Source organism: Terrapene carolina, unplaced genomic scaffold, assembly GCF_002925995.2.
Source record: "Terrapene carolina triunguis isolate 2854851 unplaced genomic scaffold, T_m_triunguis-2.0 Scaffold95, whole genome shotgun sequence".
Classification (NCBI taxonomy): Eukaryota; Metazoa; Chordata; order Testudines; family Emydidae; genus Terrapene; species Terrapene triunguis.
In genome coordinates, this window is record NW_020664446.1 from 37,289,169 (window position 1) to 37,309,874 (window position 20,706).

Below are 20,706 nucleotides of genomic sequence, written 5' to 3' on the forward strand. Positions count from 1 at the left end.
GGAGGGGAAGTGCCCGGCCGGCGGTATTTTTCCTGGACATGTTCGGCTTTTTGGCAATTTCCCCGGGACGGGGGCATGATTACCAAAAAGCCGGACATGTCCGGGAAAAACCGGACGTATGGTAACCCTACTTTGGTGGCTCACATCATAGTGCATATGGGCACTTGAGATTGTTGTGTGTATTTCCTTGATGTGGGGCAAAAAATGCCTTTATCAGCTAACACTGTAAAGGTAGAATCCACAAATACCATATAGAGATAGATTTCAAAACAATGTTTTATCCTAAGAAGGTCCTTATCAGTCTCATACAAACAGTGTTTTGTGACCTTCAAATGCATTCACAAAAAGGAAAGCTATTTGGTGTGTGTTGATAGATAATTCTAGTCAAACTTTCCACTTTGTACAAATACTTAAAAGATGAAATATACTGTGCAGATGAAATGTATTGTTTCCCACAAGTTTCTGGCACACTTTTTAGGGTTTCGGAGGCTGCCTCAGCGAAAAAGCTACTCCAGGCATCTAAAACCCCTGTACTTGCCAGTGGGGATGCAGAGGTGAATAGCCACATATAAAATTTGATTCCTAAGAATAATGCATTTAAGTGTAAGTTTTAGAGTCTGCTCCTTACTTGCACAAGCTAACAATCCTTATTCTTATGTTTGCTACCAGGGTCCTCTTCTAAATCCTATTTTGATCCCCTTTAATTTTGCCAGGGAAAACACCATCCCCCGGCGTCCCTCTGAACCAGTTCAAGGTTATAGTCCAGCCACAAGAGATTCCGCCGCCCTTCCCACTTCTTGTGCAAAGATTGAAGGAAATTGCTCTAACAGTTTCACAGTTGAAGGCAATTGATATGTAATATGTTTAGATTATTCACAGTGTGTCTAAGTCCTTTTGTGTAACTAGAATTTCAAAAATACTTAGTTTTTAGGACGTAAAACTTGGCATTCTCCAAAATCATCTACACCAGTTAGTTTTTCAATCTACACTGGTTTTATTTATGTAATTAAAGATGCTTACATTACATAAGAACAGAGGAACCGAATTAAGTTTGTACAGGACTTAAGTATGACTGCTCCTAATTTTGGAGTGCTTTACTTTGCAATCCTAATGTTCTTTTTACAGTGAGGTGGCTTTCAATGTAATTTCTTAAGTTTTACAAAAAGGAAACTGAAACCCCACAAACCCCATTCTACAATGTGAAACCATATTGCCCTCCACAAAGGTCATTAGTAGGTTAGAACCTCTAGATTCACAGCACACAGAATTCACATATTCACTTGAGCTAACACAGTAACAAGCAGTAGTAGGTTGCTATCTTCTATATGGAGGAACATACTTTGCCAGTAGGTTTCACAGATATTTGCTTACAGTAGAGGAATGGTGACACTCAAGAATCCAGGGTTCAGTTCCAGGTTCTGCACATGAATGTTCTCTAGTAGTCAGAGACCCTTCACTGTTCTCCACATGCTTCTATTGCTGTACTCGTCCTTTGGATCCTGCCACATCCCCATGTTGCTCCTATTTCCCGCCTCCCACCAGCTTCTGTCCATGTCCCTTCCCCCTCAGTTTCTATCCATCTGTCCTCCAGTTCCTACTGCCCCCCTCCCATCACTCCCCGTATACTCATTTTTCTCCTACTCATCCCTTTGTATCCATGTAAAGGTGTTTCCTCCTGCTCCCTCCATGCTTGCGGATGTAAGGGTTATTATAAGGGGGCATTGAGAGCATAGGAGAAAGAATGTTTCAACAACAATGATCAAAAAAGGTACCCTGAGGCAGAGAGCTGGCATGGGAAATTTCAGCCCAAATGATTAAAGTTATAACTGAAAACAGAGTCTTATAATAGAAGTTTTAGGTAATCTTAATGCTACCAGTGCTGCCTATCACACTATGTTTATCTTATTTGTCTTATTTGGGGGGAGGGATAGCTCAGTGGTTTGAGCATTGGCCTGCTAAACCCAGGCTTGAGAGTTAGGGATCTGGGGCAAAATCAGTACGTGTGTTATGCTCATACAAAGCACACGGGATCTTTATAGAGGAAGGTAAATACACAGCATTTATTGAGAATACCACAGTTAGCATATGCTTTTTAGACACACACACATAGTCCTGCAGTGATGTTTATAGTTATCAGTCCAGAGTCTGGATCAATCTAGTGGCCAGCCAGATTGGTCGCAGAGGGGAGCGGGGCTCTCTCGGTCGTGATCCGATGCTCCTGGAGTCTGGCAAGACGAACCCAAAGTCCCATGGCCAAGCACCCTGTTCTTATAGGTTTTTTTCTCTGTTGAAGCCTATGGATTTTGCTGTGTTAGTTTGTGACCAGTTACTTCTTAATTGGTGTAAACATTCCAATACACCTCGAGAGGGTCATCCTGTCCTTTGTTCCGATTTAATTGTCCTTAGGGGTGCCAGCCTTCACCTCAGGGTCGTCAATCTGCCCTTCATTATGGATGCGTGTTGATGATTCTTTGATGTCCTTTAAGTCTCTTCACTCCTTCTTCCTTGACTCTGGCTATAACAATGGTCTTCACACCTTATCTTTTCCTGATGCATACATTCCTCATTCACACAAACAGATTGAGAATACAAACAGTAGTATTTTATATCGAGCAAAAAGGCATTGCAAATTAAACCTTGCTAAGTTTTACAATCAATAACCAAGACAATTTACATTGAGACCCAGGCTTTCAATGTTCCTCTAATCTACTTAACATAGACACAATAGAGGATCCTGTCTCTTACTTACTAAAACCTTAAAACAAAGAAATGTATATTTAACTAGCGTGTCTAATTTGTAATACATATAGGAAACCATAGTAGACATTATAACTTATCCTAAAACAAAAGGGTGACCATAATCAGTCATAAGGATTGTTCTGGTCTGTCATTCCTTTCTGCTATTCAAAAAGGGTGGCTGACAGGATGAAATCAAATCATACATTAATTCTCATAGTACATTATAAAATCCAGCTCCTACACTTGGTCCTGCTAGTGAAGGCAGGGGGCTGGACTTGATGACCTTTCAGGGTCCCTTCCAGTTCTATGAGATAGGTATATCTCCATATATTTTTATTATTTGATCACACATAATCCTCCTGTTTTCTTGAAGCAAAAACAAACAAAACAGAAAAACTGCTACTAACCTTTCTGTTGTTCTTCAAGATGTATTGCACATGTCCATTCCAATGTAGGTTTGCATGCACCCTGAGCACAGCTGCCAGATTTTTTTCCCCTTAGTGGTATCCGTAAAGTCGGGTCCAGCACCCTCTGTTATCGCATGCTCATAGCACTGGTATAAAGGGCCCTGTCGACTGCAAGCAGCAAGAAGAAACTGAAGAGGCACATGCATACCTACACTGGAATGGACATGTGTAAGCAATCAAAATAGTAGTAAACTTCTACCCCTACATTTTACTCCATTGCAGGAAAAAGATAGTCTCAAAGAACTTTCTGGTCAGAAGTCTACGAAACCACTTGTGCCTTGTACTGTCACCCACAGCATGCTTTCTTTTGCAGGTGGGTTTTAAGACTTGAGTTTAGGCTTATAAATATTCAGTTCCTTTTTATTAGAATACCCTATATATATATATATATATTTATATATTTTGGGCTAGATTCTCATTTCAACCACAACCGCTTTCTGGTACATTAGTGACATACAGGGACCATAGCAGTAGGAAAGGGCTACAGAGAAATTCCTCCAGGACAGGAGTAGAGATGGGCTGGCTGCTCTGCCTGGCCTTATGATGCCACCTTCTCTGTCTCCATAGCTCTTGTTGTAATAGCAGGGCCTCACAATTGCTGTAATGCTGAACCACTCTGACCACTGGAGCAGCCCAGAATACAGGAGAGGTATAAAGCTACCTTTACTTGCCTCCTGTGTGCTGAGAGGCCCCAGCACAAAACCACACCTGTTATCTGCATATACATTTTTATTGGGCTTGGCAGAAGTTCTGGATGAACACCTCAGATTCAAGTATCTTTATTAAACAGCTTTCCCCCCCACACTCACCCACTTCTGGCATGACAACTCATGGTTATTCAGAATGAGGGAAATTATCTGGGGTTGATAGTCAAGATGTCTCAGTGTCTTCCCATTGACTTTAATGCCTCTACCCACCCCAGTCTTTCCCTGGGTTGTACAATGGATGGGTACTTGAAGTCAGTTTTGTGTAAACAAATGGTGTGGGAGGTAGCCCCTCCCTGCCTGATCGCTCTACCAGCTTGTTGTGAGGTGATGCTAAAGTTGCACTACAGTTGCCAATTTCTATATATATGTATATACAATACATATATTCTATATATGTATATACACACATATATTCTTAACCATGGTCTGTACATATCTCATAAAGACCATCAAGTTCAGAACATTACAAGCTTTCACAAAAGGCCTTACTCAATATGGTTTTATAGCACAATCACATAGTATGCAATCAGTTGGTTTAACTGCTTATTTTTGGTGTTTAAACCTTCTTTTCTCCCCTTGGGGTGTCTGGACCTTGATTGTCACACCCACCAAGCTGAGTTGCCAGGGACTCTTACTCCCTGTGCTGGCTACCATTGTTATCCAATACAACGTTAATATATAAAAATAAAAAGGAATAAAGTAAAGTAAAACAGGCAGAGGAGAGAAAGTAAACAGAATAACTTAGTTTTCACAAATATAGCAAAATCCATCCCTCAATTCCCCAAACCTCAGATCTCTTGTTTATTCAGTTAGTTTGCAGTTCCAATCATTCCCTGACACACAAACAAGATAAGTCAAAATAATTCCATTTGTGAGGCCACTTAATGGACAGAATAAAAGTAAATTAAATGTTTACACTGAAATACAACTTTGTCAAAGGATTATTGTTTCTTTCTTTAAAAAAAATGACTCCTGACTTGGCATTTGTTCCTCAATTTTGCCTCTGCATTTATGTAGTAATAGGAAAGCATTATCCGGTGACACTGTTCAATTCTGTTGATATAATTATATATTCAATTATTTTTTATTGCACTTTAACTGATGCTTTTATTCATTGTGATCCAATGTCAGGATCTGGTTTCTTCAGCGAATGGCTCCTTAATGCTTAAAAGCTAAAACTATACAAGCACTCTGCTGAGAGCTGTGCCAAACTTTCTGTTATATTTGCAAATGAATAGCTCACATATTAAAAACTCCAATATAATAATCATGCCACATCTTCTAGAAAAAAATATCTAGAAACAAAAGGGTTTTTTACAATTGAAGGTTTGCTTTTTAAATGAAAACATGAAAGAGGATGGGAAGAAGCATTTTCCAACTGTAATCTACACCAAGGAAATGGAGAAAAGGGAAAAAAAAGATATTAAGTGAAGCTGACCTCATTTACTGCCACATAGTACCGCTGCTTCTGAAAGCGAGGGGAGTTATCATTCCTGTCTCTCACCACAATCCGTACTTCATGGTAGATAACAGTGCCAACTTTTTTGTTAATGCACTGGACTTGAACCACAATGGATTGAATCGACATTGGTGGCTGTAAATGAGAAAACACATCTTTATAATACACAGAATGGTGAGGCATAGTTAAAGAAGACTCCGCTTCTTCACTACCGTCAATATGGCCTATGTTTACTATAAACAAATATGTTTTCTATATCATTCCATTTACTGTTATTTTACATTTCTCGATTAGAAAGTTTCTCAGGGACAGTGCCCTGAACAAAACAACCTAGACCTATTTTTGCAACACCTTTTTTTTTAAAAAAGTTATGTAGAACCAACACATGCCTCTCCGATAGCTTCTCTTGCAGCTTGTCAGTTCTATTAGCATGTTGCTGCATATTTCAAAGTAAAGACAGTGATTTTTAAAAATTTATTATCAATTGACACATTCAGAGGACAATAAAACGACATATCTTTTGTATGAATATTCAAAATATTGCAAAAGAGACTGATAAAATATATGCCTTTCCATTAAAATTTCTAATCCCATTTTGAGTAGTAGTGTTTGAATTGAAAGGTCACACAGTTCTTGGAAACAGCATCAAGTGCACTAATCCATCACTTACAGTTGACAAGTATTCATAATTTAAACGAACCCAGGTCACCTGTAAGGGTAGGCACTCCAGAGTCCAGTTCCTTCTACAGCTGTAAGTAGTACTGACAGAATTTAGCCAGCAATACATTCTAGAGGTAATGGATCACTACTCTAGATAAGAACTTCCTGTGACTAATATACCATACATCCTAATCTTACATTCGAATAGATTACATTCTGCTGTATAGGAAGGTCATAAATATGTCAGCAGCAAGCATGCTTAGTAGATTAGTGAGATTTTAGGGACTGAAAAATGCTTATGAATGTGTTTGAAAAAAATCAGGGATTGTGTGTCAGAACTAAATCTTTAAATCAGTCAGGCTAATTTAATTTTCTTTTATTTCCTTAAATAGGTTCATTCAAGTAAGTACAATAATGATAAATTTTACCAAATGTTCCATTAGTTACCAATGCTAACATCTACAAACACAAACATTTGTTTTTCTTCTATATTAAATACACACAATTTAACAACAAAGTATGGGCATACTGGATCTATTCAGCAATATAGCCAGTTTTTACATTATATTTTTACAAGTCATTCAGAGCTCAAGATAGAGCTGTTTCTTATATGGCAAGCATATTAAGAGACAGTCTTTAAGAAATGCATAATTTACTTGATAAAATTAAATAGTTACTAAAATTAAAGTGTTACAATGTCAACATATTTATTCATATACTTGAAAAAATCCCCAAAAACCTAATTCCATAAAAATGATTTGTGATATTGTGAAAAAATGGGCCTTAAGTAAACAAGGGGTGATGTCTTTCTGTTAAATCTCATCTTTGGATTCCTACCATTCCCATGTGGCTAGATCTCAGGATACTCAAGAGACAGCTTTTTTTCTGTCTCTATTATTTTCTATAACAGCAGCTGTGCCCTAGTGAGGACCTCTAACTAACAGCTTCTAGATAAATTAGAACCTCAGAGTTATGAACTGACTGGTCAACCACACACCTCAGTTGGAACTGGAAGTAGATAATCAGGCAGCAGCAGATACCAAAAAAAAAAAAAAAAAAAAAAAGACACCTCCCTCCCCCCGCTCCCAAAACCCCCGCACCAAATACAGTACAGCACTGTGTTAAATGTAAACTAAAACAATAAAGAGAGAGTTTTAAAAAAAGATTTGACAAGGTAAGGAAACTGTTCCTGGGCTTGTTTCATTTAAATTAAGATGGTTAAAAGCAGCGTTTTCTTCTGCATGGTAAAGTTTCAAAGCTGTATTAAGTCAATGTTCAGTTGTAAACTTTTGAAAGAACACCTGTAAAGTTTTGTTCAGAGTTACGAACAATCTCCATTCTCGAGGTGTTTGAAACTCTGAGGTTCTACCATACAAGTATCTGGAGATTGTCAGTGCATGACTCTTGACTCTGAAATTTGCTGTCCCCGTTGCTCTGACTGAGCCAAGATATATTTATCTTTTACATATTAGATAAGGCCCATACACTTTGCTTAAGGGTGCAGATGATCTTATAGATATATCTATAGACTCCAGGTGAGTCTATTTATGTGGGTATTGATATTCAGTGCATTCTTTCTCCATCCCCATTTTACACAAGCACTCAGTATGTTGGGGGTGCATCTGCAAACAAAAATTTAACTTTAAAAACAAATAAGTGACCCAATCAGCACAGAGCTGCAGCCCATGTAACATCCTCAAGGCCATACAGGTAGTATATATGTGTGGATGCAGCCCACATAACACAGAGAGCTGGATATGTGACCCACTATAGTAAACATGTTGAGAACCAGTGCCTTGGACTGTTCAGAAAAAGTACACTGTTCGTTCTCACAAATTCAATCAGTTGAATCAAATAAGATCTGATCCTCCTCCCTCAAAATAGTAAAACAACAAACAACCTTGGAAACAAGCTAAACCCAAACTTTTTAAAGCTTCATTTGTTTAAAAAAAATTAAAAACACTCCAGTTATTGCTCTTATGTTATAAACCGACACGTGCTAGGGCTCCATCAGATGAGAGGTACCCCAAAACTTACCATGAGCTTGAGAGCTCCTGAGGTTTAAAGAAAGTTTAAGATATGGAGTTATTGTCAGCTTAGAGAGGTTTAGCACAGTTCCTGTGTGTTTGGCTAGAGGGAAGGATCTCTTTTGGCTCACTTAGTAGATGTGCTGTCTATGGACCAGAAATTCATATCTCAGCTGTGGTAATAGGCAAGATACACAGTATAAATTTCCATAACTTTTGATCTCTGAGTAAGTTTCACTGAATATTCATTTGTGTGTTGGTCAGAGAGACAGGCAAAACAAAGGAGAGAAATGCAGAATGGGTGTTTCCAGATTCAGGCCAGGTGACAATCTAGCAAAAACTGATTTCATCTGGATCACAAAGAGTAGTAAATTGACATGGAAGGGATAGATGGGAGATGGAAACATCGGAAAGGACCTCAGGAGGATTACATTAATTTACTGCAAGAATAAAGCTGTACTTTTCGAGTACAGTGGGACTTCAATTTCTGCTGGATACCCAGAGACTCCTATACTAATTTGATTTTCAAGTTCAAATAAACCCCAAAAATTCAAAGTTAAAACTCCGTCCAAACTATCAAGTTTTATACAGTTTTCAAATGGAACATTGCCAAAGATCTAATGTTTTTCTAGATTTTGTATGGTTTCAGGCTTTGATATGAAGGGTTTGCATGACTCCAGTTTTGAATGTTTAAGAAAACCTAATGAGCTCATTAAAAAAAGGTAATTCTTTTTTACATTAAATAAATGCAGCCAGAGTTTCTTCAGAATTCCATGGATCCTACAGGTATTCCTGTTTCTGAAGAGGAGTTGTGTGGTAGGGCTCTTGATGGAGGCAAGAAGACATGAGGGGAAGACATGAGGGGACCCTTACCTACATTTTTCCACCGGGATTTTTACATTTTCTTTAGATTTTGACTTACATGAACTCTCAAACTGAGGCCACATGTATTCTCAAAATATTTCTGTTCCCACTCAAAGAAATTTGTGAGGCAAACATGAGGAATTTCACTCCACACTCACACTTCTGTATTTGACCATTACTAATATTACATAATTAATTAACTGTAAAACAAGCAATGGATGGCACCAAAATCATAACAGTAGAATACGCTGAAAATATTACCAATAAAATAATGCATAAAAAGCCTAAAATAAAGGTATATCCATTTTCCATGTAGTGACCTATTTGTTTCTCTTTCTTAAGAATGTTGCCATGGTGGAGAATTAACATAAATTCATAGCACTATAAACCACTTTCAGCTGCAATCAAGTCACAGTTAACCATATAGAACAGCAATCAGGTCAGCAAGTTCTCTGACTAGATAGTGTATGACATATGGAAGGTACAGGTATTCACATTACATTTTGAAAGGCATGTTTATCAGTCTAGGCTAGGTCTAAATATAGTCACCTCCACTTCAGTTACAGTATATCCCTGACAGTGAAGCAGTGCTTTTCAGAACACAACTTTTATAATTCTGTAAACACAGTTACTTTAGCACAATCTGGAAGCGCTATGGTTATAAATAAAAAAAAAACAGTCTAAATCTCAATATAGCACTGACAGAGCTATGCTAAGTAAAAAGGTTGAATCAAGACCTCTTTCTCAGTTTTCAATATCCACATGAACAGAGATCTTCAGCTGGTGTAAATTGGCACAGTGACTTTGATTTCAATTAAGCAGAGGATCTGGCTCAAAACAGTACTTTTTTGCTGAATGTGAAATTTTAAAATAACCCAAAGGAAGAGAGAAGAGACTAAAAACAATTAGATTTTAAAAATAAATCTGTTTTTTTATAAAATCAAGTCATTGCACCAGATGACAAAGTTCAAATAAATAAGTCTGTATTGGACAAAGTGTTCTTAAAGGGACACAGTGAAGGAAAATAATAGGGGTTGGTTTTGATAAAAACTGTAAAAGCCTATGTTGTTTAGATCATGGCTATTTAAGATACTCTACCCTCCTTTAATTTAATGTTTGTGTGCTGTCCTTAGTGTCCAAATTCACCCACTTTCTGGGGTAGGTAGGTATTGTTCACTTAAACAGAAACAAAAAATAAAACTTAAGTGTGCTCTGAGTTTGTCTTCTTCCTACAGTTTCTCCCTGGCCCTAGTTAGAGCTAATAGAACTCACTTAGTGCGATGAGTTAGGAAGAATAGTTCTGCATGTCTATGCTGGGTCCTAGGATGTCAGGTTCTATTACAGTCTGTCTCCTTATATTCTGTCCAAAAACTGAGCTTATATGAAGCACAGGGGATGCTCCAAGGCCTATCTACATATGTCTTTGTCCAAAGAGATTATCTAAGAGGCGCTTGAGTTTCTTTGTTGGGAAGTTGGTAGAGTTCTCTGTGCCCATTCTGCTGTGTGTTTCTTTACATGACTTTGCTAATTATGTATAGATGCTTAGAGAATGTGATGGGTACACTTTGCAAATGAAAAAAGTTACAAAATAAGAAAAAATGAAGTAAATTAGGCAAATTTATATATGTAAATTAAATCAGGGATAATTTAAATAAAGCTAATTACATTTCATTATTACTCTTTGTTTACTTAATGCACTTATTTCACTATACACAATGAAAATAAACTAGTCATTTGGGACCTAATCCATGCCCACTGCAACCAACAGAAAGATTCCAGTTGATTTTAACAGGTTTCAGATCAGGCCCTTTCACTTCTGTCTATAGTCAGTTTTGAGTTGATTTTACATTCACTTTGTATTAACACACTGCTACAATGACTGGTGAGCAAACATGTAGGGGGGATACTGATTTGTTTTCAGGGGTATTTTTATTGAATGAATTAAACATCAATGAAAACATTCCTGTTGGCCCTAGATTTTGCAAAGGTTTGTTTTTACACAACCCAAATTTGATATGACAATGCTCCTTTAAGATGTGTGAGGACTAAACACAGGGGAACAACACAAGGTATAAACTGGTGTTCTGAGTAAGAACACAACATCTCAGATGCTTATTTGAATCTTCTGAGGTCCTCTTACATCTACATAATTGGGCTCTAAGTCTCACAAGTCTAGATTCTCACAATATTTTTGTTACTCCTTGCTTCTGGCAGGACTAGAAGTGCCCCAGGAGAGGACTCTCATGAGGAAGGTATTTCAACACTTCTGCTTCCATCCAGAATCAGAAAACAAAGTTATGTGAAAACAAAAATAAAAATGTGGAGGGGAGAGAAAAAAAATCTACCTGAATCTTTTTTTAAAGTTGGGTTTAGGTCAGTTATTACTTTATTTTCGCCAGCTCATATACCTCTATTTGACTGCAGTCTCAACTTGTTTGTTGTACAAATTTTTATGCATGTACCTTGACAGACATCTGTAGCAGGTGACAAGTTAACATCAGGAACCAAGTTAACTTGCCCATGTATCCTTTCTATATAGTCTAGAAAGAGAACTAGATGCATTTTTCATCTCCTTGAAATTATTATGTTTATAATAAATCTTGAACATTAAAAAGGGAGTATGCAACAAATACATGGCACTATTAGCTTGTTACTGAATGTATATTACCACGTAGGTACAACTTGTAAATGTGACCTTCCCATGCTGTTGAATGTATTGATTATGTCCTGAAATACCATTAATTTAAAATAGATGCAGAGATGTCTTCTGTCCAACAACATAAAGGATAACCCCTGGTATGTCTATAAAACAGCGAGTCAGAATGTTTCTGTTTCCTGGATCCTATTACTACTTTACTTATTTTTTTCTAGTCACCCTTAGAAAACTTTCCATTTCTAACTATTAAATGCTTGCTTCCCTGGTCCAAGATTTAGGAGGGAAAAAAAAGTCTGGGAAATAAACTAACATCTCTGTCCAGAAGTCGTCCAGTACTGTTTAGGTACAGCCTCTGGCTGATGGGATCCAGAATCACCCAGTAATCAATGTTGTCCTTCAATGATAGTTCAATAGTGGGATCAGTCCCTCCTGCTGTCCCTTTTATCAGCATACTGTCCACTAGGATAGTGCCTGCAAGAAAAAAATGGATAAAAGAGAATACGTTCATATATGTGTACTATAAAGCAAATTTCAATGCATTTGAATAATTCACTTTCATTCTAGTTCTTTTTTTTTTAAATATTGTGGATTTAATTGGTATTAAAAAAAAGAACAATCCACTTCAAAAGACCTATTTTGGCTAACTACAGTATAAACTATTCCAGGAACCTCTGAAGTAAACTCTTTATAAAAAACACTGCAAGTTTTACCTTGGTGATTAGACCCACTATCTAGGTTCTTATTTTCTGTTAACATCGTGATTTCTGGCCCCCGGCCCCCCGTCATCTATCATCCAACATTATCATGAACAAAGGAAAATACAGCAACTCCTCACTTAAAGTCATCCTGGTTAATGTTGTTTCGTTGTTACGTTGCTGATCAATTAGGGAACATGCTCGTTTAAAGTTGTGTAATGCTCCCTTCTAATGTCTTTGGCAGCCGCCTGCTTTGTCTACTGCTTGCAGGAAGAGCAGCCCGTTGCAGCTAGCTGGTGGGGGCTTGGAACCAGCATGGACCAGCAGCCCCCGCATCAGCTCCCCGCTCCCCTAAGTTCCCTGTGCAGCAGCTGCCCAGAAGGCTAGCAATTGCAGCTGCCCCTCCCCACACTGCCATGTGCTGCTGCTCCTGCCCTCTGCCTTGGAGCTGCTCCCCGAGACTCCTGCTTGCTGTGCGGGGGGGGGGGGAGGAGAGGGGAGAGGGAAGGAAGAGGGGGGCTAATGTCAGGGTGTCCCCCTCCCCCGTGCTCCTGCACCCCGCTTACCCCATCTTCCATAGAGCAGGGGGGATATACCCGGGCTCAGGACGGAGGGAGCTTGCAGCAGCTGCGGTACTTAAAGGGGAAATGCGCATATCTCCCTCCATTCCTGCTGCCATGTAGAGTGAGAGAGTTAACACTTGAGGGCTCAGCCAATTGCTAGTTCATCATTTAGCAGTAAGGGAAATATCCCACCCTCTGACTCCTCCACCTCAACCAAGCTTCACAATCATCATCACTGTGTACCAGAATTAAATTGTTTGTTTAAAACTTATACCGTGTGTGTGTGTGTAGTCTTGTCTGGTGAAAAAAATTTCCCTGAACCTAACCCCCTCATTTACATTAATTCTTATGGGGAAATTGGATTCACTTAACATCGTTTCGCTTAAAGTCGCATTTTTCAGGAACATAACTACAATGTTAAGTGAGGAGTTACTGTACTGTTAGAGAGACTGATATTTCAATTCAGTGACTGATAGAAAGGCTATCTGATAGAAAGAGTGCATCAGAAAATAGAAGAAAAAAAAGAAAATAGAAAATAGAAATAGAAAAAAGAAAATAGAAGCAGAAAAAGAGAAAGAAATAAAATGTAACAGTAGTAATACATAGTATGTCTACACTGCAATGTAAGCCCAGGGTTAGTAGAGCTTGAGTTAGCAGACCTTGTATTTGCTAACCTATGGCTTGAGTGTCTACATTCATTTGTAACCCCAGGTAGGACGGATGAACCCTGGGTCCCAACCTGGGGCTCCAGCATCTACACTGCATTAAGAGAGCCTGAGTCCAATCACCCATATCCCAGACTTGTTAGCGCCCTCCAAAAATGTGACCACTCTAACCTTTTGTTCACAGAGTAATGTGGGAAAACTTGACTATCCACCAAACTTGACTTTCTAGAAGAGAAAATAAGTTGGCCCATCGGATTGGGGGATACTTTTGGCAGACTCCCAGAGGACAAGTCCAGTGGGCCTGCCTCCACACTGCAAAGGAAAAGCGTTTGAACCCTGGGTGTCAGCTTGACTTAGGCTTGGGCCCTCCATCCCCGTAGGGTGCTGGGGCTCTGGGTCTGAGCCCTGGGTTAACACAATGTGTATAGAGACAGAAGGGGGGGAGATTAGGCTTGACTATGAGTTCCAAGCCTGGACTTACACTGCAGTGTAGACATTTCTGCTTCCACAACATATATACAATATCCATGGAAAGATTTCATTTTTTGTGGAGATCCATAAGAGAAAAACAAATTGTAGCATAAAGAAATCAAAAACAAGACCCTACAAAATAAAAGCACTGCAATTTTCGCCTCTATTATGCAGCATTTCTGGGGCATTCAATTAGTATCATACATTAGTCTAATACAGATAATCTGTTTTCACTCTTTTCCCCCCACCCTTTCTTTCTCTTTTGGTTAAATTATTGCCTAATAGTTCTACATCAGGGGTCGGCAACCTTTTGGAAGTGGTGTGCCGAGTCTTCATTTATTCACTCTAATGTAAGGTTTCGCGTGCCAGTAATACATTGTAACGTTTTTAGAAGGTCTCTTTCTATAAGTCTATAATATATAACTACACTATTGTTGTATGTAAAGTAAATAAGGTTTTTAAAATGTTTAAGAAGCTTCATTTAAAATTAAATTAAAATGCAGAGCCCCCCGGACCGGTGGCCAGGACCCGGGCAGTGTGAGTGCCACTGAAAATCAGCTCACGTGCCGCCTTCGGCACACGTGCCATAGGTTGCCTACCCCTGTTCTACATAGTTAGCAGCTAGTGTGCATTACTTAATTAAAAGAATCCAGGTAATGGAGAATTTACTCCATTTGATTAACAGTTACAAAGATTAACTGCCCTCACTATTGAAAATTTTACACTTGAGGTGGCTGGCAGTCCATGCATTTGCCTAAGCCAAGAAACCTACAGAAATCAGCCCTACCCAACCTTGGCCTTCGACAAAGGAGATAATAATGATGACAACTGTTAAATATTTGCATCTTACTTCCAGTTTGAAGCTACTCGATCTTGTTATACATTTGTCTGCTAGATAAAAAGTCCTTTAAAACCACATAATTTGATTTTAGATTTTTTTAAGGCACCCGACATTCCTATGTTCTTAAAAGAAACTTTCATTTTGCATTTTTATATAAATCCATGATAAAGGCATTTGAGATTTCTTGCTAAATTATAAACATTTGAAAATAAGCCTTTTAATATCTATCATTATAGTATTATTTTCGTATCTTATTAAGATTCTAACATTCAATTCTTTAAAATGTTTGATCATTTTAGGTGCACACAGCCTGCTTTTGTCCTTAGGCTAAAATGCCAAGTTGTAACCTACTCACAATAAATCTAAAGACATAGAAAAGATTTTGATACAACATGAAATGACATGAAATGACAGTTTCTATGCTATGTCTCTATAAGTGCAAGTAGAGAGGCAGAAATATTTCCAAATGCCCAGAATGGACTAGTTTGCAAGTAGCTTACATGATGAGTCTAAGGTGCTAGGGTTTTTTTGTTCACATCAAAAAAACAGAACCGAAAACACACTGCAATGCTCAAACTTAAAACCAGTCTAGTATTTCAATAAATCAGAATAGTCCACTGATTTCTATGGAACTTACCCACTCTGTCTTGTGGATGGTATGTGGAGATGGTAAGACTGGAATTTTTAAATCATTAAATTAAAAATATAGTGCTAGAAGGCTGTAATTAGATTTGTGTATGTGATTTTAGCATGTGCCCTGAACGTTGTGGTATGAAAGTGGGAAGGTGATGAATGTCATGGAGTTTCATAATGATTACTGTTCTGTACCCTAAAGGTGTCTGAGGTATGGGATTTCTGTGAAGGAAGGTTGGAACACTGGCGAAACAGACAACTGCAGCACACTCTCCTACAGTCACAAGGCCTGTGATTACAAGTCATGAAGGCTCAATAGAGCTAACTGCCAAACAATGGAGCAACCAGATGGACCTTTTTACTTGAATGGCCTGGCTGCCTGACCGCAAAAGAAACAGTTTGAGGCAAAAGGAAGACTTCTTACCTACACCCTAGAAACAAAAGCCATTAACTTATTAAGTAAATGGGGGTCATGCATACAGAGGGAGATGGGGCTTTGAGAAAAGGGAGTTTCTTCTAAGAGGGGGAAACATTCTCTGGATCTCAAGAGCTTCTGGGCTTGCTTCAATTATGTAAATTGGATATGTTCTGTTCCTGTAACTCAACATGGAAGACAAATAACTTATCTTGTAGCAAAGCATAGGATTAGATTAGTCTAATATGCATATATGATGTTTGTTGTTTTAAAATAATTTTCTCTTATGCATGGGTCTATTTGCTGATAAACCTACTTGTTTTAAGAAGGCTGTTCATCAATGTTTCTCACTGGTCACCTGTTCCAAAATGAAGAAAACAGGTATCGAGTAAGATCTGCACAATAATAAGTGGTTGGCAAAGATGGGATATTGGACTCTGATCCCAGTCTAAGAGTAGGAGAATGGCGTAGTTCCACTCCAAGACTGGGAAGGAGGGCACAAGGCCTAACACCAGAGGGGGGCACACAGAAAGAACAGAAAGGAAATGGATGCAATCAGTCCTATAACCATGACAGGGAATGTAGGGGAAAGGGTATTCATGTGGTTGAGTGTTGTGTTGGTAGTAGGCTACTGCTTGTAGAATGGTATTGTGTCAGACGTGAATGTTGACTTAATTTATTATTTATTTAATGTTTAATGTTTGTATTTCTGTATAGCAAAACACCTGAACCACCATAATTTTAGGTTAACAGGTTTTTATTAGTGGGAATATACAAAGGAAACATTGAAGCAAAAATAAACTTCCATATGACATTACTGCAGAATTGTTATGAATGAGTTTAAGCATAAGAAATTTTTGTTGGACCTAACCCAAAGCCAAATGAAGTCAACGCAGCTCTGTTTGTGAACTATTATTTTACCATCAGTTATATGAAACCTTTAGGACATTTCTGCATCTCTGGCGGGGTTTGCTGAGGATAGCAAACGTGCCATTGATTCAGTAGAAGTCAACTGAAACTGAGTTGTTTCAGCTGACTTGCCTTTTCACTTTTTGAGGATTCTCTTGAACCCTAATCTATCAGATAAACTTTAATGAGAAATGCTACACATGAAACAAAGCCCGGGGGAAAAGGTTTGGCACAAATTTCTAGAAACCAAATTACACCAAGTTTTGTGTAGCTGAAAATTCAACATTCTTTATTATTATAAAGAATATATGTAGACACAACTGAATTACTGTCATTGCCACAGCCAAAAAGTTACTGCATTTAAGCAATTTTTTTTTATGCATTCAAAGCCAAAACCCATTTCATTTAGCCTAGGTATGGCTAAAGGAAAAAGTAGCAGGAAATACGCAAAAACAATGCGGAGTCCTTGTGGCACCTTAGAGACTAACAAATGTATTTGGGCATAAGCTTTCGTGGGCTGCAATCCGCTTCATCAGATGCATGGAGTGAAAAATACAGTAAGCAGGTATAAATATACAGCACATGAAAAGATGAGAGTTGCCTTATCATAGACTCATAGACTTTAAGGTCAGAAGGGACCATTATGGTCATCTAGTTTGACCTCCCGCATGATGCAGGCCACAAAAGCTGACCCACCCAATTTCCCTTATCTCAGCTGTTGAAGTCTCCAGATCGTGATTTAAAGACTTCAAGTCGCAGAGAATCCTCCAGCTTGCGAACCCTGCCCTATGCTGCGGAGGAAGGCAAAAAACCTCCAGGGCCTCTGCCAATCTACCCTGGAGGAAAATTCCTTCCCGACCCCAAATATGGCGATCAGTAGAACCCCGAGTATACAGGCAAGATTCTCCAGCCGGACCCACATTTTACCAGCGATGGCACGTTATTGCCTAATTGACTAAAATCACGTTATCCCATCAAACCATTCCCTCCATAAACTTATCTAGCCTAATCTTGAAGCCAGAGAGGTCTTTCGCCCCCACCGTTTCCCTCGGAAGGCTGTTCCAGAATTTCACCCCTCTGACGGTTATAAACCTTCGTCTAATTTCAAGCCTAAACTTCCCCACGGCCAGTTTATATCCATTCGTTCTCGTGTCCACATTAGTACTGAGCTGAAATAATTCCTCTCCCTCCCTGGTATTTATCCCTTTGATATATTTAAAGAGAGCAATCATATCCCCCCTCAGCCTTCTTTTGGTTAGGCTAAACAAACCGAGCTCCTCGAGTCTCCTTTCATAGGAAAGGTTTTCCATTCCTCGGATCAACCTAGTGGCCCTTCTCTGTACCCGTTCCAGTTTGAGTTCATCCTTTTTAAACATGGGAGACCAGAACTGCACGCAGTACTCCAAATGAGGTCTCACCAGCGCCTTGTATAACGGAAGCAGCACCTCCTTGTCCCTACTAGAAATACCTCGCCTAATGCATCCCAAGATCGCATTAGCTTTTTTCACAGCCATGTCACATTGCCGGCTCATAGTCATCCTGCGATCAACCAGGACTCCGAGGTCCTTCTCCTCCTCCGTCATTTCCAACCGATGCGTCCCCAGCTTATAACTAAAATTCTTGTTAGTCATCCCTAAATGCATCACCTTACACTTCTCACTATTAAATCTCATCCTATTATTATTACTCCAATTTACAAGGTCATCCAAGTCTCCCTGCAGAATATCCCGATCCTTCTCCGAATTGGCAATGCCTCCCAACTTTGTGTCATCCGCAAACTTTATCAGCCCACTCCTACATTCGGTTCCGAGGTCAGTAATAAATAGATTAAATAAAATCGGACCAAAAACCGAACCTTGAGGAACCCCACTGGTGACCTCCCTCCAACCTGACAGTTCACCTTTCAGTACTACCCGCTGCAGTCTCCCCTTTAACCAGTTCTTTATCCACTTCTGGATTTTTATATCAATCCCCATCTTTTCTAATTTAAACAATAATTCCTCATGCGGTACCGTATCAAACGCTTTACTAAAATCGAGGTATATTAGATCCACCGCATTTCCTTTATCTAGAAGGTCTGTTACTTTCTCAAAGAAGGAGATCAGGTTGGTTTGGCACGATCTGCCTTTCGTAAACCCATGTTGTAATCTGTCCCAATTGCCATTCACCTCAAGGTCCTTAACTACTTTCTCTTTCAAAATTTTTTCCAAGACCTTGCATACTACAGATGTTAAACTAACAGGCCTGTAGTTACCCGGGTCACTTTTTTTCCCCTTCTTGAAAATAGGAACCACATTAGCTATTTTCCAGTCCAACGGTACCACCCCCGAGTTTACAGATTCATTAAAAATTATCGCTAAGGGGCTCGCAATTTCTTGCGCCAGTTCCTTCAATATTCTAGGATGAAGATCATCCGGTCCTCCTGATTTAGTCCCGTTTAGCTGGTGAAGTTTGGTTTCCACCTCTAATACTGTAATGTCAATCCCCCCTCCTTTATTCCCCTCTGTCCTGCTCCCTCTATTCCTAAGCCCTTCATTAGCCTTATTAAAGACCGATGCAAAATATTCATTTAGATATTGTGCCATGCCTAAATTATCCTTAATCTCCACTCCATCTACATTCTTCAGCGGTCCCACTTCCTCTTTCTTTGTTTTCTTCCTATTTATATGGCTATAAAACCTCTTACTATTGGATTTAATTCCCCTCGCAAGGTCCAACTCTACACGGCTTTTGGCCTTTCTCACCGCATCCCTACATGCTCTGACCTCGATAAGGTAGGTTTATCAAGTGGGGAGTCAGTGCTAATGAGGCCAATTCAATCATGGTGGATGTGACCCATTCCCAACAGTTGACAAGAAGGTGTGAGTATCAACAGAGGGGAAATTATTTTTTGTAGTGACCCTGCCACTCCCAGTCTTTATTCAGGCATAATTTGATGGTGTCAAGTTTGCAAATTAATTCCAGTTCTGCAGTTTCTCGTTGAAGTCTTTTTTTGAAGTTTTTTTGTTGAAGAATGACCATTTTTAAGTCTGCTATTGAGTGTCCAGGGAGATTGAAGTGCTCTCCTACTGGTTTTTGAATGTTACAATTCTTGATGTCTGATTTGTGTCCATTTATTCTTTTGTGTAGAGACTGTCCGGTTTGGCCAATGTACATGGCAGAGGGGCATTGCTGGCACATGGTGGCATATATCACATTGGTAGATGTGCAATATATCATATGAATTCACTCCAGTGGACTAGGAGGCTACAGTTACAAGTTGAAGTAAAGGATACAAGGCTGGACTAAATTTATGTAATAAATATAGATGGTGGGGAAAAAGAAAACATTGACCAGCCAACCACTAGAGGTGAAATTGGAATGAGTAACACTTGTAGTTCTACTATAAGCATTTCTAAGCACTCATCCCTGTAGAAGCTGCTACATGACTGAGAATCAAACTGAGTTTAGCTATAGCAATCGAGCCAACATGTATGATCTACTTACAGATGTAAGACTAATGAAATTAAGTCCTATGGACTCTTCCTTTGGAATTTCTCAAAATTCCAGGGGAATCCAATCCAATTTTTCAACCTAACCTAGATGGACCAGGAAACCTGTCCACTGTAACAAAGAGCCACAGCTCTACCCTGAAGCTAAACAATCCCATGCCTACCATTAGACCATTTAAGGAGCACTAGTAAATTCCCCCACTTTCTTTTCTCTTCTCCAGGCTTCCCTTATCTGTGTTCTTGTGTGTATGTTTAGAAAGGGAAACTGATTTGACAAAGTAAATATGCGGTGTTGTAGCCATGTTGGTATCAGTAGATTAGAGACATAAGGTGGGTGAGGTAATGTCTTTTATTTTGGACCAACTTCTGTTTGGAGAGAGACACATGCTTTTGAGCTTACACAGAGGCCCGAGGAAAAGCTCTGTGCAAGCTTGTCTCTATCAC

The 20,706-nt window shown here is 39.1% G+C and overlaps 1 protein-coding gene across 1 annotated transcript in view; it reads right to left on the reverse strand.

Moving 5' to 3' along the window:
• Positions 1-20,706, reverse strand: part of PCDH15 (protocadherin related 15) — an 812,634-nt gene that overhangs the window by 498,272 nt on the left and 293,656 nt on the right. The window contains exons 4-5 of the mRNA XM_026651074.1: positions 11,890-12,050; positions 5,352-5,507 (exon numbers count right to left, since the gene is read on the reverse strand). Coding sequence (XP_026506859.1) covers positions 5,352-5,507; positions 11,890-12,050 — 317 coding nt within the window. The remainder of the gene's footprint in view (positions 1-5,351; positions 5,508-11,889; positions 12,051-20,706) is intronic.